This window comes from Nymphaea colorata, chromosome 10, assembly GCF_008831285.2.
Source record: "Nymphaea colorata isolate Beijing-Zhang1983 chromosome 10, ASM883128v2, whole genome shotgun sequence".
Classification (NCBI taxonomy): Eukaryota; Viridiplantae; Streptophyta; class Magnoliopsida; order Nymphaeales; family Nymphaeaceae; genus Nymphaea; species Nymphaea colorata.
The window spans coordinates 5,961,958-5,985,570 of NC_045147.1; the positions used below are offsets into that span (position 1 = coordinate 5,961,958).

The following is a 23,613-nucleotide window of genomic DNA, read 5'->3' on the forward strand; positions in this document are numbered from 1 at the left end:
CCGGGCATGTCAAGTAGGCCTTGAGCAACGTGGGTTGTAGTTCAAGGTGTTTAGTGGACACGCAATAGGTATGGCGGCATTCCAGGTAAATCCCTGCCTGGGGCCAATTTGTGAATGTGTGTCCAGGATCGTTGGATCCTCGGATTATGATGTGATTGGATGACTGTAATGTATTTGAATGAATGTATGCATAAGATGGAATGTATGTGATTAGTTTTGTTTTTTGTTTAATCACTACGTAATTTTTTTGTTAAATGACTACGCAATTGCATGTGCATGCTGGAATTGATAACTACGTAGGACAGATGACGTGGGGTATCGAGTTAAGTGTTTCCTCGACCCCAAGTGTGCATTAAAAAGCATCCTAGAATGATAATTGCCTAGGACAGCTACGAGCCAATCACGAATCGAGACTACTCTTCGTGGTTTGGCTAAGTTTTGAAAGATATGACTGATGGGTGTGATTGTGAATGTTGTGATTTGCTACATATGCATTGTCATGGGAAATGATGCAATTGAATGAATTGAAGGGTAGTTGTTTCCGTATTGTTATGACGGCTATAAAAGACTGTTAATGTTATGTGTAGCCCTCGTGTGGAGGCAATTGGAGGTGTGGGTGCACTCGTGAAGTAAACCAACCTCATGAAAGAGCCAGTCTTGTTGTGAATGATTTGTCATGTGACAAGTTTTGTTTTGGAAAACTATTAGAAACTCGTTTTGAAAACTGTTATGCAATTACATGTGCATGCTAGAATTGATAATTGTTTAGGACAGATGAGGTGGGGTATCGAGTCGAGTGTCTCATCGACCCTGATTGTGCATTAAAGAGCATCATAGAATGCTAATTGCATAGGACAGCTACGAGCCATCACGGATCGAGACTACTTTTTGAGATTTGGTTAAGTTTTGAAAGATGTGAATGATGTGTTTGATAAGATGTGAGTGCTTATGAATGTGAATACTGTGAATTGATGCATATGCATTGCCGTGGACAATAATGCAAATGAATGAATTGAAGGGTAGTTGTACCCGTATTGTTATGACGGCTAGCTAAGACTGTTAATGTTATGTGTAGTCCTCGTGTGAAGGCAATTGGAGGTGTGGGTGCACTCGTGAAGTGTACCAACCTCATGAGTTAGCCAGTCATTTTGTGAATGTGCTATTATAATGATAATAATGAAAGAATAAGAGAAGAGAAGCCAATGGGATGTAGCTATGTGTTTGGGAGACATCCCGTTTTCGCCACTGGTCTCGCCTGTTCGAAGCGTAGGCGGTGCAACGCCCCAGGGTATTGTTGTGTGATGTGCTTGGAGCGTTGGGCTCCCGCCTTCCCAACCTGGGTGTCTTAGGGATGGCTGAGTATATCTCCTTGGAATTCACACATCCATGGATGAGTGCTCTACCGCTGCAGCGGATGAATGGATCCATACTGTTATGGGCCACCACGGGGGTTGTCTCTCGGATATGGGCCTCCCATGGTATGCACGTGCCTGTTTTTGCACCCATAGAAACTGTCAATTCACTAAAGCTAATAAAATGGAAGTATATGATTGGTGTGTGTGTGAATCGAAATGGTGTTATCTTGGCCATTGAGTGGCCTTCTTGGTAAATAATGTGACTATGCCCTGACACGACATGAGGATGATTTGTTTTATGATTGTATATTCTCATATTTGAGCCCTATTTGTTGCCATACTGTGAAGGCTAAGTATTTAGTTGTTTCTTTTTTCAGGTTTTGGCATAACCGGGGCAGCAGGTTGATCAGATGGCTTCACTCACGTCCTATTGGGGAGGTTTTGGGTCTTTTGTAGTGCCGGCACGTCTTATTTTGATTGTATTGATGTCTTGTTTTTGTTAGACATCAATTATATATTTTGGAGCATTTTTGTCATACACTTAGATGTGATTTTGTATGAATCAAAATTGTTATATAAATGAAAGTTCGCCCCATTATTTTGAATGGCATAGCTCCCTCTTTTGAATTGTTGTGTCGTCACACTTCAATGTTTTATGTTAAAAAAAAAGTGTTTGAGGGTAAAAAAAGGTTAGGGTGTGACAAAAGTCCTGCCTTTTACTTTGTTTGAGCGAAAAGTATCCAAGTTTGGCATGTTTGATATGTATTCCCAACTTGAGGGGGAGTGTTGAAGCGTTTTAGTGTTCAGGTCTAGGTCTCGACCCGGTCCAGTGTGCTCTTATTTAGGCACTATATCATTGTAAACCCTAATTTCAGTGTGAATGAAAATCTAAGAGAGAGAGTGTCTGGTTGCTAGTGGGCACCAGTCCTCCTCATATGTGGTTTTTTCCCTCTAATTGAGGGTTTTTCCACGTTACATCTGTGTTTGTTCTTGCTCTACTCGCTTTTACCGTTTCAACATTGACAAAATCCAAAATGACCCGTCTACTGTCAATCGATCATCAGTATCTTCAACTTGTTTAAGAGGTAGCATCAAATAGTATGTTGAAGAGCTCAATTGGCATGAATCATGCTTACCCAATTGAACATAGTCATCTCTAACCCCTGACCTGTCAAGCATGAGTTTGAGGCACATTTCTTGAAATCTCCCACCTTCCACCCTCTGTCCACATTACAAAATAAGGAAATATGAAAATGGGTAAATATAAATTCATAGTCTGTTCTACCTGGAAGTGGCTTACCTCAGTTTCACTAAATGAAATTACCCCAGATGGGATAAGTATTGTTTCCACAATTCTACCACGAGCAAGATGAAGGTCAACTTGCATATCTTCAGCTTCTTTGGGAAGAGGAAGTGCCAAAAGGTGCCCAAATCTTCTATAGCACCAATCCCTTGGCTTAGGAATAAAGATCATATGATAAAAATGAAATGTGAGATGAGAAGCAGATCCCCTCCAGTCCATTTGAAGTGCAGAAGGTACTATTGTTTCATGAAGCTCTGCTCTGGAGAAGTCATCTAAATGTAGCATCATGGTCATTCAAAAGAACCAACTAAAGTAATAAGAGAAAGAGCTTAATGGACATAAAAAGAACCTGTACCGCTAGAATTTACAAGCTTATCATGTAGATTTTCTAAAAATATTTCAATCTTCTCCTTTTGCGTTGGCAAAAGATGGTCCATCAGGGAACCTAACTCATACAGCTTCTTGCATGCTAGAAGAGAAGCGGCTTTTTTTGCATCCTCTTTTGAAGCACATGATGGCCCCTCAACACAATGAATGGGGGCATTGGAAGGGAGAACCACATGACAAGTGACACCATCCAAATCATCCAAATAAATGAACACTGGGGCAGGATTCTGCGCATACCAGGAAAAAGAGATCCTGAGAAGCTAAATAAGGATCATTCAGACAGATAAGCTTGGACATACCTAGATAACAAAACATTGAGGAATTTAAAAAAGAAAAAGGCAAACCCATACTCATCATGTGGGAGTCTTCAACAATAGTGATGCAGTAAAGACACACTGCATGCAGTACTAATGGAAGCACCAGTCTTTTCGACTTTATAAATTGAATCTTCTGTGGCATCAAAAGTCTCATCAGATGTCCGGTTCAAATTTCATTGTTCATATGTTTTTCACCAGAAATGAAATCATTGACCAGATTTAGCTCATGGATATTGTTCCTACATCAGATGACAAAATTTATAATGTAAGCCAAAAGAAAAGACACTTAATACAACAGAAAAAGAGAAAATTAAGGGTATGTTTTAATAGCAGTAAGAAAGATCTCAAACAGCATATCCCAGGACCTTTTGTTATCACTTTTCTTTGCACCCATAAGAGTGTGACGGAAATTCTAGAAGAGAGTGCAGTGTCAGACGAGCCATAAAAGAAAAATCAAAGGAGATGGTGAAGGGTGTTTCCATGTCAAAATGTGGATGGGATGCTCAAGACAGAAGGTTTGTCTCAGACCATTTATTCCAACATTCAGACAAGCCCTAAGTTCCATGTAAGAACACTTGGATCCTGCAGGAAGAAAACAAATGAAAATTTACCTCTCTACTAGAAGAAGGTATTCAGACTCCTGCATGCAAGCACGACCTCTGGATTGTATATAGCTGGCCACTGTTGATGGTAAGTCAAAGCGGATAATGAGACAACATGTTTGAATATCAAGGCCTTCTTCAGCAACGTTGGTTGCAAACAACAGATTAACCTAATAGAGACCAAGCAAATGTAAGACAACAAAGAAACATAAATACAAAAAGCTGTGTTAAGAAGATGATGAAAGTCTTGATGCATTTTTTTTTCTTGAAGATGCACTCACAACCAGAATCAGTGTAACATAGTATGACCACATTTTGTTGAATTTATTGAAACCTAAGATGTCAAAATTCGTGAGTCAGACAGTCAGTCAAGGGGCTAAAAAACACTAGTCATGACTAATCGGGATTAGTTGGTTTACTAAAATAAAATCAATAAGGTGTAGAAACACAATATTTGGTGTGCCAAAAGTAAAATAAGGCAAAATATTATAATTCATCAGAAACGTACCTTTCTCTGTGTGTGTGTGTGTGAGAGTGTGTATTGGTAAATTTGAACTCGTCATAACAAAACCAAATAGATACACAAGCATGTGCACAAATCAATAAAGATAAATGCACACAGTGACACAATATCTGCTTCCCAAGACAACTGATAGCTGTAGATCACAGACTGATCAAAAGGCATTATATAAGAAAATTTTGACAGTTGATTAGAAATAGTAACCATAATAATAATAAACAGAAGGAGGAGGAGGCTACACACACACACATAGTGAGAGAAAGAGAGGGAGAGAGAGAGAGAGAGGAAGGAAGAAAGAAGAAGAATGTCCAAGTCAACCAACAAGTCCTCAATCTATGCACTGGCAATTTGGAGGCCAGGGACTAGTTGGTGGACTAGCAACCAAAGCTTGCTAGTTTAACCGTATAGAATCATAGATTAAAACAAAAAAATCAATAAAAAACTAAAGAGAGAAGAACAATGAATAAGTTTGTCCATCATTCCATTTTCCTTATCTTTTGAAACATAAGCCCGTAGAATGAAAAATATGTAGTTGCTAAATCCTCATCCTACACTTATCATCTCTTTGTCCAACAAAAATGAAGTGTGTAATGATACATCATAGGATGCCCTAAAGTTTGCACATGCATGATCGGTCTAAAAATGTGTTACATAGAAATATGAGGACATCGCATATTGATTAGCTTGACTAGATTGCTAAACAGTGTTTGGTAGCACAGATAGCGTTATACTTTTACAGTTTTCACTAGCAGCTCTGACAAGGCCAAACAGATGCACATGAATGTAACATGTAGGTGTGTGGGGGAGAGGGAGAGTTGTACTACATCAAACTATAGCTCATGAACAAAAATAGGGATTCAAAGACTACTTGCAAGCAACAACTGCTGGTCTAGGATAAAATGGACAAAAAATAAAATCTTGGATATGAAATAAAGAATAACTAGTTTTACATGTAAAATCTGCAAGAGAAAAAGCATGAGTAATTTTTCTAAAAAACTCACGTGCATTTTGGATGTTGATCACAACCAATGAAGTATCTGGAACCATGTCTACTGACTTAAAGATCAAGCTCCCAACTAGACAACTGTAACAAAGGTCATACATTTAATTTTACAGAATATGACATTTCTTTACCAATACAATAATACTTGATTCCTTCTTCAAAACTAGAAAAAGGAAACAGACAAGATGAACACAGGACCATATACAAGCTAAGGGCCCCAGCATTGGTGTCTATCGAGCTCATATCAATATGACAAATCCCAGACAAGCATGTAACGAGATAAATAATTCAACACTAAATTTTCCTTTATTTTTTCAAAAACTGGTATATGATTTTGCTCGGATATTTTGATGAGTTGCTGCATATGCTGATAACTCAATCTCTCAAACATAGAGGAGGATAATTGTCATTACCAGATAAGCATTTATGCTGTAAGCTATAATTTTTACATATATTTTTTTATTTAACTTTGTGATTCACTTAAAGATGGAGAGAGAGAGAGAGAGAGAGAGAGAGAAACCCTGAATCATCGATACATCCGAGATCATTTTCTTCACACAGTCTTGTGTCTGTGTGACAAGCAAAACACAGCCACACTAGTGTCATTTTATATGACATCATTATTCATTATAAACAAACTTTTGTGCATATTCTATCAGTTCGTGAGTACCTTGCTCTTTTCTAATTTTCTGTCCTTTCGTGTTTAACCTGGTCACACACAAAATTCCTTAGCTCTGGTCGGAAACTTCTCAAGCAAATTTTGCAAATAGCTTAATAATATTTACCATATCAGCACATTACAAATATGAATATGTTTTCATGTCCATTCGTTTCCTTGTACATGCATTGGCCTGTGAGGCTCTGACTAGACCTCCTTGAGCACCCCAAAAGAAAAAGCAAGATTGAATGCATTAGCCCATCCAGCAAACTGACAACTCAGCAAGCTGAGCTGTTAGTATCAAATCTCCCTCCACTCATCTTTGGTCATTCATGAAAGCTTGGTAGAAATTAGGTGCAGGAAATTATATCTGAAGCCAGATAACTGTGGAATAGGGTGCTAGTGAACCCAAAAAAAAAAAAAAAAGAAGAAGTGTACACCAGCATAAGTACCTAGGACAGGTTCTGTGTTTAATAAGTAGAGAAGAGAATAATTGATCCTTAAAAGTCTCTCCCAACATCTGTTCCACCTGCAAGAAGAGTGGCCAGTAAGAGAAGAGCAAGAAGCAGAGGTAAATTACAACTTGCACCTTTCCCTTGTTCAGGGATTTTCATACCAATACAACTAGCTGAAATGCCTAATATGAATTTTACAAAGATTCAAATAGAAAAATAAATTTATAAGCAACAGCCTAAAAAAAAAAAAATCTCCTGCAATTCATTAGCAATTTGGAAACAAGGAATACCTGTCGAATATCAACTTTGGTCACATGGTCACAGTACTTGCTAAACCCTGTCCAGTAATTGTTCAAAAGACTCTTCCATTCAGTCATACCCGCAGAAACATTGTCCAACTGATGAGATGAAAATAAGTTAACACTATGTTGGCATCTATAACATATATACTACTAATATATTATAGAATATACATATACAACATATAATATACATATATTATACATGTAATATTATACCACATTGGGCAGAAAATGTGGCAAACTTTTGGTCTTCACACTTTTCTTCCTGCTCACAGGACACATAAGTACATGTTACATGATACATGCATACCTACATATAGTACATATACATATGTGTGTGTGTGTATTATACATACATACATGTTTCAGTCACTTTTGGTGAATGCATATCCCTGTGTGTATATGCAAATGGCACTATCGACTAGTTTAGAAAACGCAGGTGCAGTCAAGTGATTACGATGCAATGCAGTCTGTAGATATCAAGTGCATACCTTCAATGAGGTTGCTGAGAAGAGGTTCCAAAAGTTTATTTTCTGCCATGATCTTGCTATTTTTTGGACACTTCACCAAGTTGTTTAGGGTCATGTTTGCTTTTTCAGCTACCAATGAATAAGTAGTATTGCATTTTATTGTAATCAAAAGTAGAATGGCACCAGGTCTGGAACCAATTTTCTCACATAAAAATAAACAGTTCTTTGATAGCTCTAGCAACAATGACACTGCTGCAAGCCATTCCCCTGGACTTGACACGAGTCTTGCTGCTAATCAGATTGCATGTGCTTGAGAAATCAATTCCTGCAACATGAAGAAAGTTATTGTGAGCAAGAAAAAATGTTAGCAAGCATTACAACTTTCAACAATTGAAGATGAAAAGTAACCAACAGAGATGTTAGCAAGCATTACAAATCTTATGGCATTATCTCTCTTATCTCAGTTTGTTTTGGTCATATCTTGAGATTTTACGATGAGACACAGAAGCATGGTTTAGATAATACATAACAGCACTTTGAAAAAGTAATATAATGAGAAAGTTCTTTTGTACAACAACCTTTTCAACTTCTACTTGAGCAGGAGCGCACGAACTGATGGTGGAATCCATGTCTGCCCATTTTCAATGATGATCTTATTTCTCACCTGGCCTTGTGTCTCCTTATAGAAGACTACGGGTGAACACGAGTCGAGTCGACCCCGAGTTCAGTCAGCTTGAACTCAGCTCGAGTAAAGGAAACCTCGAGCTCGACTCGACAATCCCGTGTTGAGCTCGAGCTCGACTCGAGTAAGGCTCTACAAACTCGTTTGATACTCACCGTTACTTGTTGATCTCGAGCTCGACTCGACTAAGGCTTGACAAACTCGTTTGAGTAACTATATAGTCTATATTATGTCATCATGGTAGGGATTCATTTTTTTCCTTTCTTAATCTTCTACTTTTGCTAATCACGTTATGTTATGGATATGTTATATTCTTGAAGATGCTACTTTGTATCCTTTGCAAAGTGGAGCACACCTGTCACCAGATACAGTGGTGGAAAGAATAATGACATCATGCAGGCCCCGGATTTCTTTTCAAGTTTCCAATGTAATTTCTACGTCAAGATAATCAGAATCAAAATGGAGTGTTCTTGTGACATAGCCTCCTCACCAGGTGAAAAAAAGATCAAGAAACAACAAGACCAAAGCTAAATTAAAAAATTAAGTACAAAAAGTAGCAGCAGAAAACTCACTTCTGCATTAAGCAAATAAGCTTGTACTGCTGAGTGTCCAAATGGATTAATCAGCCAACCAATTCTAGGTGTCTTGCCAAACTCTTCCTTTATAAACCCATGACCTAGAGTCGTCTGCTCAATCATATCGATGTAATGGGGCGCAGCTTCGTCATGCATACACATACCACCATTTCTACAATGTCAAAAGGCATGTCGGTCCATTAATTCCAGAACCACCATCCATAGTTGAACATCATAGAAAAAGGCGAAGCGAGAACACCTAATTGAAAACATGGTTTCAACAGATTGGAAAAATCAAATTATTAGTACAAAAATTCAAGCTGTCCGGAGTCAACTAGTTCTTTCACAATTTTTTGTACCATATGGCTCTGATTTCTCCACCATCACTGAAAAAATGCCAGCGCTGCTCAAATATGTCAGTTTCAAACAATGCTTGTTGCCCAGCCTCGAACGCCTATCCGCTTTAATGTTTAGCTAAACACCTAAACAGAAGCTACAAAAGTATCCCAAACAAGGGTGAAAAGGAGACAGATACAGGGAAAGTCCATTACCTACTGTCAATAATGAAGCATCACAGGGATGTCATGCCATGATTAGTGTAGAAACACGAAAAATAGGAAAAAGAATACGATGAACATGATGTAACGTGGAAAAACCCTCAACAAGAGGGAAAAAACCACGGATGAGGTGGAACTGGTGCCCACTAGCAACAAGACTCTCTCTCTTAAGATTTCATTCACTCTCAAAAATTAAGGTTACAAAGATATAAGTAGAGCCTCAACAGGCCTAAATAAGAGCACCCACTGGACCGGGTCCAGATCCAAACCCGTACATTAAAACATGTCAACACTCCCCCTCAAGTTGGTCATACAGATCAAACATGTCCAACTTGGATACATTTCTCCCAAATGAAGTTGAAGACAATGCTTTGGTCAGGACATCAGTTGTTTGGTCTTCAGATCTCATGTATGGAAGTACAAGTTCTTTAGCATCAATTCTCTCTCGAATGAAATGCCGGTCAATCTCAACATGCTTTGTTCTGTCATGAAGCACAGGATTGTTGGCCAAGTTGATTGCAGATTTGTTATCGCAATACATCTTCATTGGTTCTTCAACCTTTATACCAATATCAGTCAACAATACTTTCAGCCACAAAAGCTTAGAAACTCCCATAGCAACTGCTCTGTATTTTGCTTCAGCACTGGAACGAGAACAAACATATAGCATTTTACTTCTCCACACTATGAGATTCCCTCCCAAATATATACAATAGCCAGAGGTGGACCTCCCAATGTCAATACAGCCTGCCCAGTCTGCATCTGAATAACCTTCGATCCCAAGAGTGTCTTGCTTGATATACAAAAGACCTTTGCCAGGATTCCTCTTTAAGTAGCACAAGATTCTGTCAACAGCCTTCAAGTGGGCATCCGTGGGAGCATGCATGAACTGGGAGCATGCATGAACTGACTCATCACATTCACAGCAAAGGTAATATCAGGTCTAGTGAGAGTAAGATAAATCAACTTCTCTACAAGCCATTGATATCTTCTTTTGGCCTCTTCACAGAGAGGCTCCCCATTCTAAGACTTAGCTTATGGCCAGCATCTAGAGGAGTAGAAGCTGGTCTACACCCCAGTTTCTCGGTCTCCTTTAACAAATCTAGAGTGTACTTCCGTTGATTTAGCATGAGGCTAGTCCCAGACCTAGCAATTTCAATGCCAAGGAAATATTTCAACTTACCAAGGTCCTTGAGATCAAACTCGATCGCCAACAGTTTCTTTAACTTAATTATTTCATCTTCATCAGTTTCTTTAGCTTATGGCCAGCATCTAGAGGAGTAGAAGCTGGTCTACACCCCAGTTTCTCGGTCTCCTTTAACAAATCTAGAGTGTACTTCCGTTGATTTAGCACGAGGCTAGTCCCAGACCTAGCAATTTCAATGCCAAGGAAATATTTCAACTTACCAAGGTCATTGAGATCAAACTCGATCGCCAACAGTTTCTTTAACTTAATTATTTTATCTTCATCATCACCTGTAACAATCATATCATCAATATATACCAATAAAATAGTAAACTTTTGCTCATTTCTCTTCACAAAGAGTGTATGATCTCCATTCCCTTGATGGTATCCACATTGTCTCATTACAAGTCTACGTCATTCAAACCATGCTCGAGGAGATTGCTTGAGCCCATATAAAGCTTTCCTTAGCTTGCAAGATTTTCCATGTAACGCTCGTTTCATGTTTCAGGTCGGGTTGGAGCGGGTCCAGACCCGGACCCGATCTCCACACGCAAGAGGGTCCCGACGTCGCCCTCTCCTCCCTCGTCTGTCCCTCTTCTCCCTCGTTTCCCCTCTTCGACTCTCCCTGAGCTACGACTGCAACACAGAGAAGAAGAAGGCGAAGGTTTGAGCAGTGGCGACGGTGGTGACAGCGGTGGCTGCGACGGCGGCGCTTGGGTAAAGACTCTTTCATGCTATTTCCCTTCTCTGCCACTCCCATGCTCCCTTCCCTCTCTGCCGTGCGTTCTCTCTTTCTCTCTCTCGCCACTCTCTTTTCCTTTTCTGCTAGCTCTCTCCCACACGGTCCCTCTCCTCACTCACTCTCACCCTCGCGTTTTCTTCTCCCTTCTCACGCACTCTCACCCTCACTGCCGTTTTTCCCCTTTTTTTTGGTCTGAACCCTCTCTCTCTCTGTTTCCCCTTTTTGTCAGTGCCTCCCCCTGCCCACATGCTCCCTACTTGAGCTCTCTCTCCCCATTTTCTATTTGTTTTTCCCCTTTTCCCCAGTCGAACACTCTTCCTCACTGATTTTATCACTGTTTGATAGGATTCCAGCTTGGGGGACGTGTTCTTTTCCTCATAACAACGATTAGAAGGTGTTAGTGGTGGAGGCAGCGATCAATTTTGGGCATTGGCACTTGATCGAACGCTTGAGGCGGTAGTCAAGAACATTGCGGCAGTTTGGACACTAAATTTGGGGTGAGCAAAGCTAAATGTAACCTAAATTGTCGAATATTTTCTGTTAGAGCATGTATAATTATTGTTTCAGCATGCTAGAAATTAGAAGTTGATGTTTAGGGATGCATGTTAGCGACCTTGCTTTTTGGGGAAAGTTTAGGATTATGTTGGAGAAGCGATGATTCATGTATTTGTTGATCTTTTAAGCTTGAGGTGTTGATTTTCGAAGCAATAGGGAAACATGGTAGAGATTGTGATGTTGTGGGGAAGATTTAGAATTGTCTTGGTAAGCACGTGGCACATGTTTTTGTGAACGGGTGTACCTTGGAGTCATTTGGGGAAAACATACGTAAGTTGGATGTGACTATGGGGTTGACGCCTCGACTAAAGGAAGCAAATGAGAATTGGGTTGTGATGGATTGATCAAAACAGTGATTTTTGACGTTTGGTGGCAACGTCAAGAGGTTAGGAGGAGGCCTATTGGAGGGCTTGTAGATCGAAACTACCTGTCGACACCTTCTTGAGGTGATGACATGTGCCTCAATGATTTTGTTTTATGTTTGTTTGGATTGTATAAGTAACTAATAGAAATCTTATCTTATGATTATGTCTGCAGGTACACCGGGCACGTCCCACAGACCTTGAGTGACCAGTTTCGAAGCTCGAGGCATTTTGAAGAGTTTTGTAGGCGCACGACTAGTATGGCAGCATTCCAAGCAAATCCATGCCTGGGCAAATGTGTGAATGAGTGTGTTAAGTTTGTGCGCCTAGGATCAGGTCTGTCCAGACGATCCGATCCAATTCTTTTACATTTGCATGCCCAAATATACTAGGCGGTGGCATACTTGTAATTTTTTTTTACATAATTTTGTACAAACTGTTGTAATCTGATTAGGTTATCTTAATAACAGTGATTAAGGATTGCAGTGCGGTTTTTTGCCCCAACTGCACCTTCTCTTCCATCGGCTTCTACCTTCTCTACTCAATCACTCTTGTTTCAGGCCCGAGAGACATAGATTTATGGAAAATCTTACATGGTATCAGAGCCAGGTTGAGCATCGTCTTCCGGTAAGTGGATTCAGTCCTGGCGTGATTTGCCCTAATTCCAGTATTTGATATAAATCCTATTTCTGGCCTGATTTGCCCAAATTCCAGTACTTGCCCTAAATTCTACCTCTGTGTTATCTGCCCTAATTCTGTTCCATTTAATTTCTACATCACATAATCCTAATCCCCTTTTGTCCTAATTCTTCCAAACTCCAAACCAAACCATTACGCAAAATACCTAACCCGTTCTATTATTCCTCTTCGATTTCTGCTCTCATTATTCAGCCATGGACCAGCGAAACTCCTCTCTCTTATCTCCAAGTTTTCTCTCCCAACTTGTCTCCCAAAAACTGAATCACAACAACTATTTGACTTGGAAATGTCAAATAGTCCCATTTATTAAGAGCCATCAACTCTATGGACATATCGATTTCACCACCCCAGTGCCCCCAAAGTGCATCGACCGTGAAGTGAAGAGGATTGTAGTGGTAGATCAAGCTGCTGGGACTTTGGCTGGGACTGAGATCAGATTTGAGTATGAAACTCTTACTGAAAACAACCCTGAGTATGAAGTTTGGCTGGCTCACGACCAGTCTCTTGTTGCCTACATTACTTCTACTCTATCAGAGGAAGTATTGGGAGGCGTTGATGATGATTTAACAGCCCTAGAGTTGTGGTCTATGCTTGCCACGACGTACTCTCATGTATCGGAAGCACGATTTCTACAATTAAAACGGCAGTTTCAGGACATCAAGCGCGGGACGCGTACAGTTTTGGAATATTTGAATGAAATAAAAAAAATAAGCGACCAGCTTGCTGTCATTGGACATCCAGTGACAAGGACAAGGTGCAGCAAGCTTTAAGTGGACTGGGAACTGATTTTCACATATTTTGCACAGCTTTGGAAGTTCTACCTGTCCTCCCATCCTTTGAAGATCTGAAGGCCAAGTTATTTTAGCACGAAGCTAGTCGTGTACAGCGACAAATCTCATGCCAGCATACACCTCAGCAAAAACGGAATTGCTGAAAGGAAACATAGGCATATCGTTAAAAGTGTGCTCAGCATGATGCATGAGACAGATTTACCTATGACATTGTGGACCGAAACTTTTCATACAACTGTCCATGTTATAAACCGGCTGCCATTGGCTTTGCTTGATGGAAAATCACCATTCTTTCTATTACATCAGGAACAGCCACATTTTGAGGAATTGCGTGTTTTTGGATGTGTGTGCTACGTGCATATTGATGTTTTCTTAAGAAACAAATTTCAAGATTGTGTTGTTTTGTGCAGATTTATGGGGTATGTAGAAAATTACAAGGGCTATAGATGTTACAATCCTAAAATTGGGCGTGTGCATATTTCACAGCATGTTGTTTTTTATGAAAGCAGGTTACAGGATCCAAAGGCGCCTTTTGTGACACTCAATGATAAAAATGAGATATATGATACTTGGTTACATGCTGAAATTTTAAGGGGCGGAAATGTTGCCTGAGCAGAGAGAGAAAGTTGTTGATGAGCCAGAAAAATTTGTCAATAGTTCCTTGGACAACACCACTTTCTTGGACAGCCTGCCTTCATCCTCTCAGCCCAATGATCCACCTATAGATAACCGCTTCTCAGGCCTGGTGTATTATCGGCGGTCAGTCCCTACCACAGCTCCACGCAAATCACAATGCGTACGGCATCTTATTGATAGATGGGTGAGCTATAACAATTTTTCCTTAGATTTTCAGCTTTTTTATGACAGAAGTCTACAAAAAGGTGGAACCAAAATGTTATCAACATGCAAATAAGAAAACATGTTGGGTTAAAGCTATGAATGAGGAAATGGCAGCCTTGAATGAGTGTCAGACTTGGCAGATTGTTCTTCGTCCAGATGGTAAGAATGTTGTGGGCTCCAAATGGGTTTACAAACTAAAGTATAAGCCTGATGGTAGCATTGATCGATATAAAGCTCGTCTTGTGGCGCGAGGCTTCACTCAGCAATACAGGGAAGATTATGATGAAACATTCAGTCCGGTCATCAAGATGGGAACGATCCGCGTAATTATTTCTCTTATAGTCTCATATGGATGGACTCTCTATCAGTTGGATGTCAAAAATGCCTTCCTTCATGGGATTCTAAAGGAAGAAGTGTACAAGGAGCAACCTCCCGGCTATGCTACACATGATCCTCAAAAATGGGTATGTAAGTTACACAAGTCTCTATATGGGTTGAAGCAGGCTTCTAGGTCATGGTTCGATCGGTTTTCTCATCATATACAACAAGTTGGTTTTCTCCAAAGTTCTCTCGATCACTTTTTATTTATCTACCATACCGGGGAAGCTACCACTTGGTTACTTAGCTATGTTGATGATATTGTTATCACTGGGAATTCTTCTTCACATATATCTTATGTTAAAGATATGTTGAAGCAAGAATTCAAGATGAAGGATCTCGGCGAATTACGGTACTTCTTGGGTGTTGAACTTGACAAGACAGATGAAAGATTGACTCTTACGCAGCACAAGTATACTCTTGATATTTTGGATAGGGCAGACATGATTAATTGCAAACCCCTAACTACTCCTAGTGTTGTCAACACTAAATTGACTGCCTCTAATGGAACTGCTGCATCTCAATCCTACACTCTATCGCAGCATTGTTGGTATGTTACAATACCTCACTTTAACACGCCCAGACATAATATATGCTGTAAATCAGATCTCTCAATTTGTGCATGCACCCACGGAAGGACATATGATGCCACTAAGCGAATCTTACGGTATCTCAAAGCTACTCTTGGAGATGGACTAGTCTACACAAGATGCCCCAGTGTTATGCTTGGACATCGCATTTATACCTATGCCGACGCAGACTGGGCAGGAGATCCCGATGATCGACGATCAGTTTCAGGTTTCTGTCTTTTTCTTGATTCTAATCTCATTTGTTGGAGTAGTAAGAAGTAGTGCGCGGTTGCTCGATCTAGCACTGAGGCAGAATATAGAGCGATCGCTGCTGGGACAGCTGAAGCGTCATGGTTATGCTATTTTCTTGGAGAACTCAGCCTTCCTATTGTTCAGTCACCATTACTATGTGACAACCAAAGTGCGATAAAAATTACCTTCAACCCCGTTCTACATAATCACACCAAACACATAGAGATTGATCAACACTTCATCCGTCAGAAGGTTGAAGAAGCCGAGATCTTGCCTACTTATGTACCCACCAGTGAACAAGTAGCTGACCTCTTCACCAAAGGACTCACAGGACAGCACTTCTAGGAATTGAAGAACAAGTTAAGTTTGTGCACCCAGGATCAGGTCTGTCCAGACGACCCGATCCAATTCTTTTATAACCACACGCCCAAATATACTAGGCGGTGGCATACTTGTAACTTTTTTTTTACATATTTTTGTACAAACTGTTGTAATTTGATTAGGTTGTCTTAATAACAGTGATTAAGGATTGCAGTGCGGTTTTTTACGCCAACTGCACCTTCTCTTCCATCGACTTCTACCTTCTGTACTCAATCACTCTTGTTTCAGGCCGGAGAGACACAGATTTCTGGAAAATCATACAAAGTGTTCATAGGATCGTGGGATCCTAGGATTTTGATATGATTGATGGATTGTTTTGCGAACAAATGTGTGTATGCATGAAAACGGTTTGATACATGATATGATTTGTTTTGAAAGACTATTAGAAGTGTAGAAACATGTAACAAGAAAGGGAGAAAGAGAGGAAACACATGATATACGTGGAAAACCTCAAGGAGAGGTGAAAAACCACGGAGAAGCTCTAACCTAGGGGCACAACCGCAACCCTAGGAGAGAGAAAAATGTTATTCTCACTTAATCAACAATTACACTAAAGTGGAGAATATAAGAGGGAGAGATAGAAAGTCCCGCCTAGGGTACCGAGCCAGCCTCGGTACCCGTGCTCATGGGACCGGGTCCATATCCAGACCCGGTTCCCTATTACAATAGATTCTAACACTCCCCCTCAAGCTTGGCATACATGTCGAACATGCCAAGCTTGCTAACATTCTTTTCAAATTGAGATGTACATAAGGATTTAGTTAAGACATCTGCAACTTGATCTTCAGACTTCATATAGGGCAGGATCAACTCTTTTGCATCTATGCGTTCCCGTATAAAGTGGCGATCTATCTCCACATGTTTGGTGCTGTCATGCAGGACTGGATTATTTGCCAGGTTAATCACAGACTTGTTGTCACAATACATCCTCATCTTCTCTTCCATTTTAACCCCAATATCTGCTAGAAGAATTTTGAGCCATAACATTTCTGTAACCCCCATAGCAACAGCCCTGTATTCAGCCTCAGCACTGGACCTGGAACAGACTTCCTGTCTTTTACTCCTCCATACCACCAGGTTACCCCCAAGAAATATGCAGTATCCTGTCGTAGACCTTCTAGTATCTGTGCATCCTGCCCAGTCTGCATCAGAGTATCCTTCAATGTTGAGTTGATCTTGCTGAGTATACAGTAATCCTTTTCCTGAGTCATTCTTTAGGTACCCCAACACTCTTTCTGCACTCTTCCAATGACAATCAGTAGGAGCATGCATAAACTGACTTAACACACTCACAGCATATGTAATATCAGGGCGAGTAAGAGTAAGATAGATAAGCTTACCGACTAGCCGCTGATACTTCCCTTTTCCTTCCTCATCTAAGATTGTGCCAGTTTTGATGCTTATCCTTGTGCCAGACTCCATTGGAGTTAGAAAGGGCCTACATCCAAGTTTACCTATCACCTTTAACAGATCCAAAGTGTATTTCCTTTGGCTCATAACCAGCCCCGTCTCTGACCGAGCAATCTCTATCCCAGAAAGTACCTTAGTTTACCCAAATCTTTAAGATCAAATTCGGCAGCTAACCTCTCCTTCATCTTCTTTTTCTCTTCGTCATCATCACTTGTGACTATCATATCATCAACATACACAAGAAGGAGACTCACCAGGCCATCTCTCTGCTTAATGAAAAGGGTGTGATCACCATTCCCCTGTTTGTATCCATTAGTCTTCATCACTATCCTCAGTCTTTCAAACCATGCTCTAGGGGACTGCTTTAATCCATACAAGGCTTTCTTGAGATGACAACATTTCCCGCTTTGAACATATCCAGGAGGCATGCTCATGTATTCCTCTTCTTCTAGCTAGCCGTTCAAGAATGCATTCTTGACATCAAGCTGATCCATGCTCCACTTCTTTTGCACGGCAAGAGCTAAGATAACCCTCACAGTTTTTAGTTTGTCAACAGGAGCAAAAGTTTCAAGATAATCAATACCATATTTCTGGCTAAACCCCTTTGCAACAAGGCGAGCCTTATACCTTTCCACAGTACCATCTGGTTTGTACTTCACATTGAACACCCTTGGAACCAACTAAATGAGTCCCCTTGGGAATATCAACAACTTCTCAAGTGTCATTCTTCGCCAAGGCATCCATCTCCTCTGTCATGGCCTGTAGCCATTTAGGATCCTCTCTAGCTTCTTCCACACACCTGGGGATAACAGACTTAGACAAGGATGTAATAAAGCATTTGTAATTCTTACTCAGTTTCGCATAAGAGACAAATCTCTAAATAGGATGAGAGGTACAAGACCTGGTGCCCTTGCGCAGGGCTATAGGAAGCTCTTCATTGATCAGACTTGGGTCATCCAGGGAACTCGCAGGATTGGGATTGGTTACACCAACATTTTCAACCACATCAGTCTTCTTCCTTTCGTACACCTGGCCAAACAAGTGATCATGGGCTGTAGGCTGATTATCAGCAAGGCCCCCATCCATGTGACTGTCTCTATCATCTCTGACTGTGGCTGCCACATTATCACTAGCCTTGTAGTCCAAGAAATCCATAAACTGAATCAACTGATGTGAGGAATACTCTTTACTACTGTTCCCTAGACACAAACTCACAGGATTGGGATTGGTTACATCAACATTTTCAACCACATCAGTCTTCTTCCTTTCGTACACCTGGCCAAACAAGTGATCACGGGCTGTAGGCTGATTATCAGCAAGGCCCCTGTCCATGTGACTGTCTCTATCATCTCTAACTGTGGCTGCCACACTGTCACTAGCCTTGTAGTCCAAAAAATCCATAAACTGAATCAACTGATGTGAGGAATACTCTTCACTACTATTCCCTAGACACTCCCTCTGAAGAGGATTCCCATGAAAGTATGCCTCATGTTCATGAAAAGTAACATCCCGGGAGACATAGACTTTAGAAGTGGTAGGATCAACACATTTGTATCCCTTCTGAGTGGAGGAATACCCCAGGAAGACAGCCTTGATAGACCGAGGGTCAAGTTTCTTAAGAGTGGAACTATGGTCATGAACAAAACATACACACCCGAACACCCGCAGAGTAAGAGGCCAGGGATTCTGAGTCGGCCAAAGCATGGAATACGGGGAATGACCCTGCAATACACGGGTAGGCATACGGTTAATAAGGTGGGCACTAGTGAGGAGTGCATCACCCCAGTAGCGCTTAGGAACCCGCCGATGGAACATAATAGCCCGAGTAACATCTAGTAAATGGCGATTCTTTCGTTCAGCCACGCCGTTTTGGGGAGGTGTGTAACTACAGGACGTTTCATGGACAATACCCTTGCTCTTCAAGAAATCATCTAGGGATTGAGAGACACACTCTCTAGCATTATCAGTGCGAAAAGCTTGGACAGAGGTCTGAAACTGAGTCTCAACAAAAGCCACAAAGTTTTTGACAATAACAGGAACTTCACTACGTTCTTTCAACAGGTACACGAACGTACAACGGGAGTAATCATCCATAAGAGTCATAAAGTAGTGAAAACCACGACAAGTGGGTACTCCCGAAGGTCCCCAAACATCAGAATGAACCAAAGCAAATGGACGAGTGGTTTTATTGAATGAAATAGGGTACGAGGCCCTAACATGTTTAGCCAACTGACACACTTCACAGGTGAAGGAGTCCATGGACATAGAATGAAACAAACTAGGAAACAACTTCTTAATCAACTGAAAGGGAAGATGACCAAGCCGCTCGTGCCATCGCATAATAGTAGATCTGTCTTCTGCGCCTGACAACTGTCCACTAGTGGCTGAAATAAGCGCAGATGCAACCTACACAGGCAGTTTGTAGAGACCATCAATAGCCGAACCAATCCCAATCTTCTGCCCCGTCACCAAGTCCTGCAGGAAACATCGATCAACAGAAAAAATCATATTACAATTGAGTTCCTTGGTAATACTGCTGACAGACAACAAATTCACAGGAATATTGGGAACATGAAGAGCATTATGAAGGCAGTATTTATTGAACAAGGACAAACTCCCTTTCCCAGCCACAGAGATAGAGGAGCCATCAGCCATAGACACACGTTGCTACCCAGAAGACAATTTGTATTCTTGGAACATCTTAGGGTCCCCGGTCATATGATGCGTAGCGCCACTGTCAACAATCCAATCACCATGTGAGGAATTACCTTGATCACTAGTGGCAACAAGAGCTTGGGCTAACTGAGCCTAGCCTGAGTAGTAGACAGTCGGCTGATATAAGCTTGCAGTTCTTTGAGTTGATCGGAAGAAAGCTTCGATTTGGCAACATTTGACGAACCACTCTGACTAGGCTCAGGCACAGAAGGACTCCGCCGACTAGGAGGGGGACGACCCCGAACAAGACGCTTCTCTGGATGAAGATCCCAACAAAAATCAACAGAATGTCCCAATTTGTTGCAATGGCTACACCGTCGAGCAGGGCGCTGTCCAGTCCCTGAAGCACGACTAACAAAGGCTGACGGAGAACTTCCCTGACTGGAGTCAATGTGCATCACTTGGCATCGCTGTTCCTCCGATTCCACACGAGCATACACCTCTTCAATCCCGAGAATCTCGTCACAGTTAAGAATTTGGCTCCTAATAGGTTCAAATTCATCGCGTAAGCCTCCAAGGAAAATAAAAGTCTTGTCCATCCATTCCTTATCCCAATACAAGGCATGATCTGAACCACAATGCCAGTCATCATTCACATGGTAGTCTAGTTCCTCCCATTTAGTCTTCAGGGCTGCAAAGCATAGTCCACATGTCGTATGCAGTCGATTTACGCAAGATCAAAGGCTGAATATCTGCAAAAACAGAGCCAATAATCCATACTTTAACCTGACTATCTTCCAACGCCCAAGCCGCCCATCGTGGATCGGTTTTAGAAGGTGCAGGCTTCTCCCCAGTAATATATGACAGGCGACCACGACTGGTTATCCCGATTTCTAGGGCAGCAGACCAAGGGATATAGTTGTCCTTGTTCAGCCGGATAGAGGTGACTTGAACAGGCAAGTTCTCGCTTTTGGTATTGCTGCCCGTGTCTAGGGCATCATCAATCTTGGGAGTCATCGCTTCGGCCATCACAATCACCCAAGAAAAGCAGTACCCAACACCAGAGATGACAAACAAGAGGCAGTGGAGGCGGAGAAAACGCTAGCGGCGATGACGACGGCGGGCGCTGGGATGGGCGGCGGTGCTGGGACGGACGGCGGCAGTAGAACTGACACCGGCGATGGCGCTGGAACAAACGACAGTAGCGGCAGCGGGGCTAGAACAGGCGGCAGCGGCGGGAGACGAGCATCGGTGGAAACAACGGAAGCGCACGATCACAGAGCAAAAACCACACACCCGGTGGCTCTGATACCATGTAGAAACACGTAACAAGAAAAGGAGAAAGAGAGGAAACACACGATATACGTGGAAAACCTCAAGGAGAGGTGAAAAACCACAGAGAAGCTCTAACCTAGGGGCACAACCGCAACCCTAGGAGAGAGAAAAATGTTATTCTCACTTAATCAACAATTACACTAAAGTGGAGAATATAAGAGGGAGAGATAGAAAGACCTGCCTAGGGTACCGAGCCAGCCTCGGTACCCACGCCCATGGGACCGGATCCATATCCGGACCCGGTTCCCTATTACAATAGATTCTAACAAGAAGCATGTTTTGAAAATGTTACGCATTTGCATGTGCAGACTAGAATTGATAACTGTTTAGGACAGATGAGGTGGGGTATCGAGTCGAGTGTCTCCTCGACCCCAATTGTGCATTAGAAAGCATCCTAGAATGATAACTGCATAGGACAGCTACGAGCCAATCACAGATCGAGACTACTTTGTGTGGTTTGGCTAAGTTTTTCAAAGAGGTGATTGTTGTGATAATTGATGTGAAGGTTGTGTTTAGTTGCATAGACATTACCGCGGAGAATGATGCAAATGAATGAATTGGAGGGTAATTGTACCCGTACTGTATGACGACTAGCTATGACTGTTAAATGTTATATATAAACCTCATGTGGAGGCAATTGGAGGTGCGGGTGCATTCGTGAAGAGAACCAACCTCATGAGCTAGCCAGTCATTTTGTGAATGTGCTTTTGTAATGATAATAATGTATGAATAAGAGATGAGAGGCGAGTGGGTTGTGGCAATGTGTTTGGGAGACGTCCCGCTTTCGCCACTCGTCTCACCTATTCGGACCGCAGGCGGTGCAAGGCCCCAGAGTACTGTTGTGTGTTGTGCTTGGAGCATTGGGCTCCTGCCTTTCCAACCTAGGTGTCCTAAGGAAGGCAGAGTATCTCTCCGTGGAATTCACACACCCATGAATGAGTGCTCTATCGCTGCCGCGGATGAATGGATCCATACCGTTATGGGCCACCACAGGGGTTTTCTCCCGGCTATGGGCCGCCCATGGTGTGCACATGCGAGTGTTTGTACCCACAAGAACTGTCAATTCACTAAAGGTAATGAAAATGAAAGTATGTGAACGAATATATGTGATTGATGTGCATGTGAATGATATGAATGAAATGAAATGTTTATGCATGCTTTGCATGAGATTGACATTGTGTTACTATGGCCCTTGAGTGGCCTTTACATGTCGTGGTCTATGTAAGGGGTTTTCTTGGCAAATGATGTGACTATACCCTGACACGACATGATGATAGATTGTTTTTATGATTGTTCTCAGATTTGAGCTCTACCTAAGAGGGTTTGGAATTTTCCTAGCTTGTTGCCATACTGTGAAGGCTAAGCCTTCTGTTGTTTCATTTTTCAGGTTTTGGTGGACCAGGGGCAGCAGGTTGAGCAGATGGCTTTACTCACGTTCTACTGGGATGGTTTTGGGTCTTTTGTAGCGCCGGTGCGTCTTATTTTGATTGTATTGATGTCTTGTTTTTGTTAGACATCAATTCTATGTTTTGGAGCATTTTTGTCATACACTTAGATGTGATTTTGTATGAATCAAAGTTGTTATATGAATGAAAGTTCGCTCCATTGTTTTGAATGGCATAGCTCCCTCTTTTGAATTGTTGTGTCGTCACACTTCAATGCTTTATGTTAGAAAAAAAAAATGTGTTTGAGTGTCAAAAAGGTTGGGGTGTGACAGGTTTGGTATCAAAGCTATGACAAACCCCATTATGGATGTGAGTTAAAACCTATCTGTAAAGCCGTGTTGCCCAGGTACGCATCTATTTGATTAAATTGTTATTGTAGTTTTATTTTACAAGTATAAGTACATAATGTGATCGATGTTTTGAACTTTGTGCTCATGCATATTGTGATTTGATTTGTGAGTTCGGTCATAGACTTGGTTTGAGAATAAAAGTTCTTGTTTGTGCAGATGGAGTATCAAAGTAGGGGCAAGAAGCGTGCCGAGCCTTCTATAGAGGCACAAAGAGAGCCAAGTTCGGCCCATTCTGATGCACGTACCCCAGTGGATAACAGTACATCTGGGCAACAAAATGCTCAGATTAGTGTGGGTGCCCAAACCCCACCGAGACAGACTCCACCTGTGGATCAGCAGACTATACTGCTGATAACGTTGCAGACACTGACCTCCCTTGTGCAGTCGATGGTCAGTAATCAGAGGAGCCATACATCCCCTACTGGAGACACCAGTAGGCCATTTTGGGAGAAGGCAACGACGGTGTCGTACCAATAG

At 41.6% G+C, this 23,613-nt stretch overlaps 2 protein-coding genes across 2 annotated transcripts; one reads left to right on the top strand and one right to left on the bottom strand.

Annotated features, from left to right (window-relative positions):
• Positions 1–1,049: 1,049 nt before the first annotated feature.
• On the bottom strand, positions 1,050–6,977 carry LOC116262467 (endoribonuclease Dicer homolog 4-like). The gene is made up of 6 exons (XM_050079973.1): positions 6,891–6,977; positions 3,974–4,134; positions 3,014–3,297; positions 2,656–2,930; positions 2,492–2,576; positions 1,050–1,490 (listed from the first exon to the last, which is right to left on the bottom strand). Exons 1-6 carry the CDS (start codon positions 6,975–6,977, stop codon positions 1,144–1,146), a joined length of 1,239 nt encoding a protein of 412 aa, XP_049935930.1. The 3' UTR covers positions 1,050–1,143.
• Positions 6,978–21,116: 14,139 nt separating this feature from the next.
• On the top strand, positions 21,117–23,613 carry LOC116262215 (GPI-anchored hemophore cfmA-like). The gene is made up of 3 exons (XM_031641357.1): positions 21,117–21,257; positions 23,293–23,427; positions 23,521–23,613. Exons 1-3 carry the CDS (start codon positions 21,117–21,119, stop codon positions 23,611–23,613), a joined length of 369 nt encoding a protein of 122 aa, XP_031497217.1.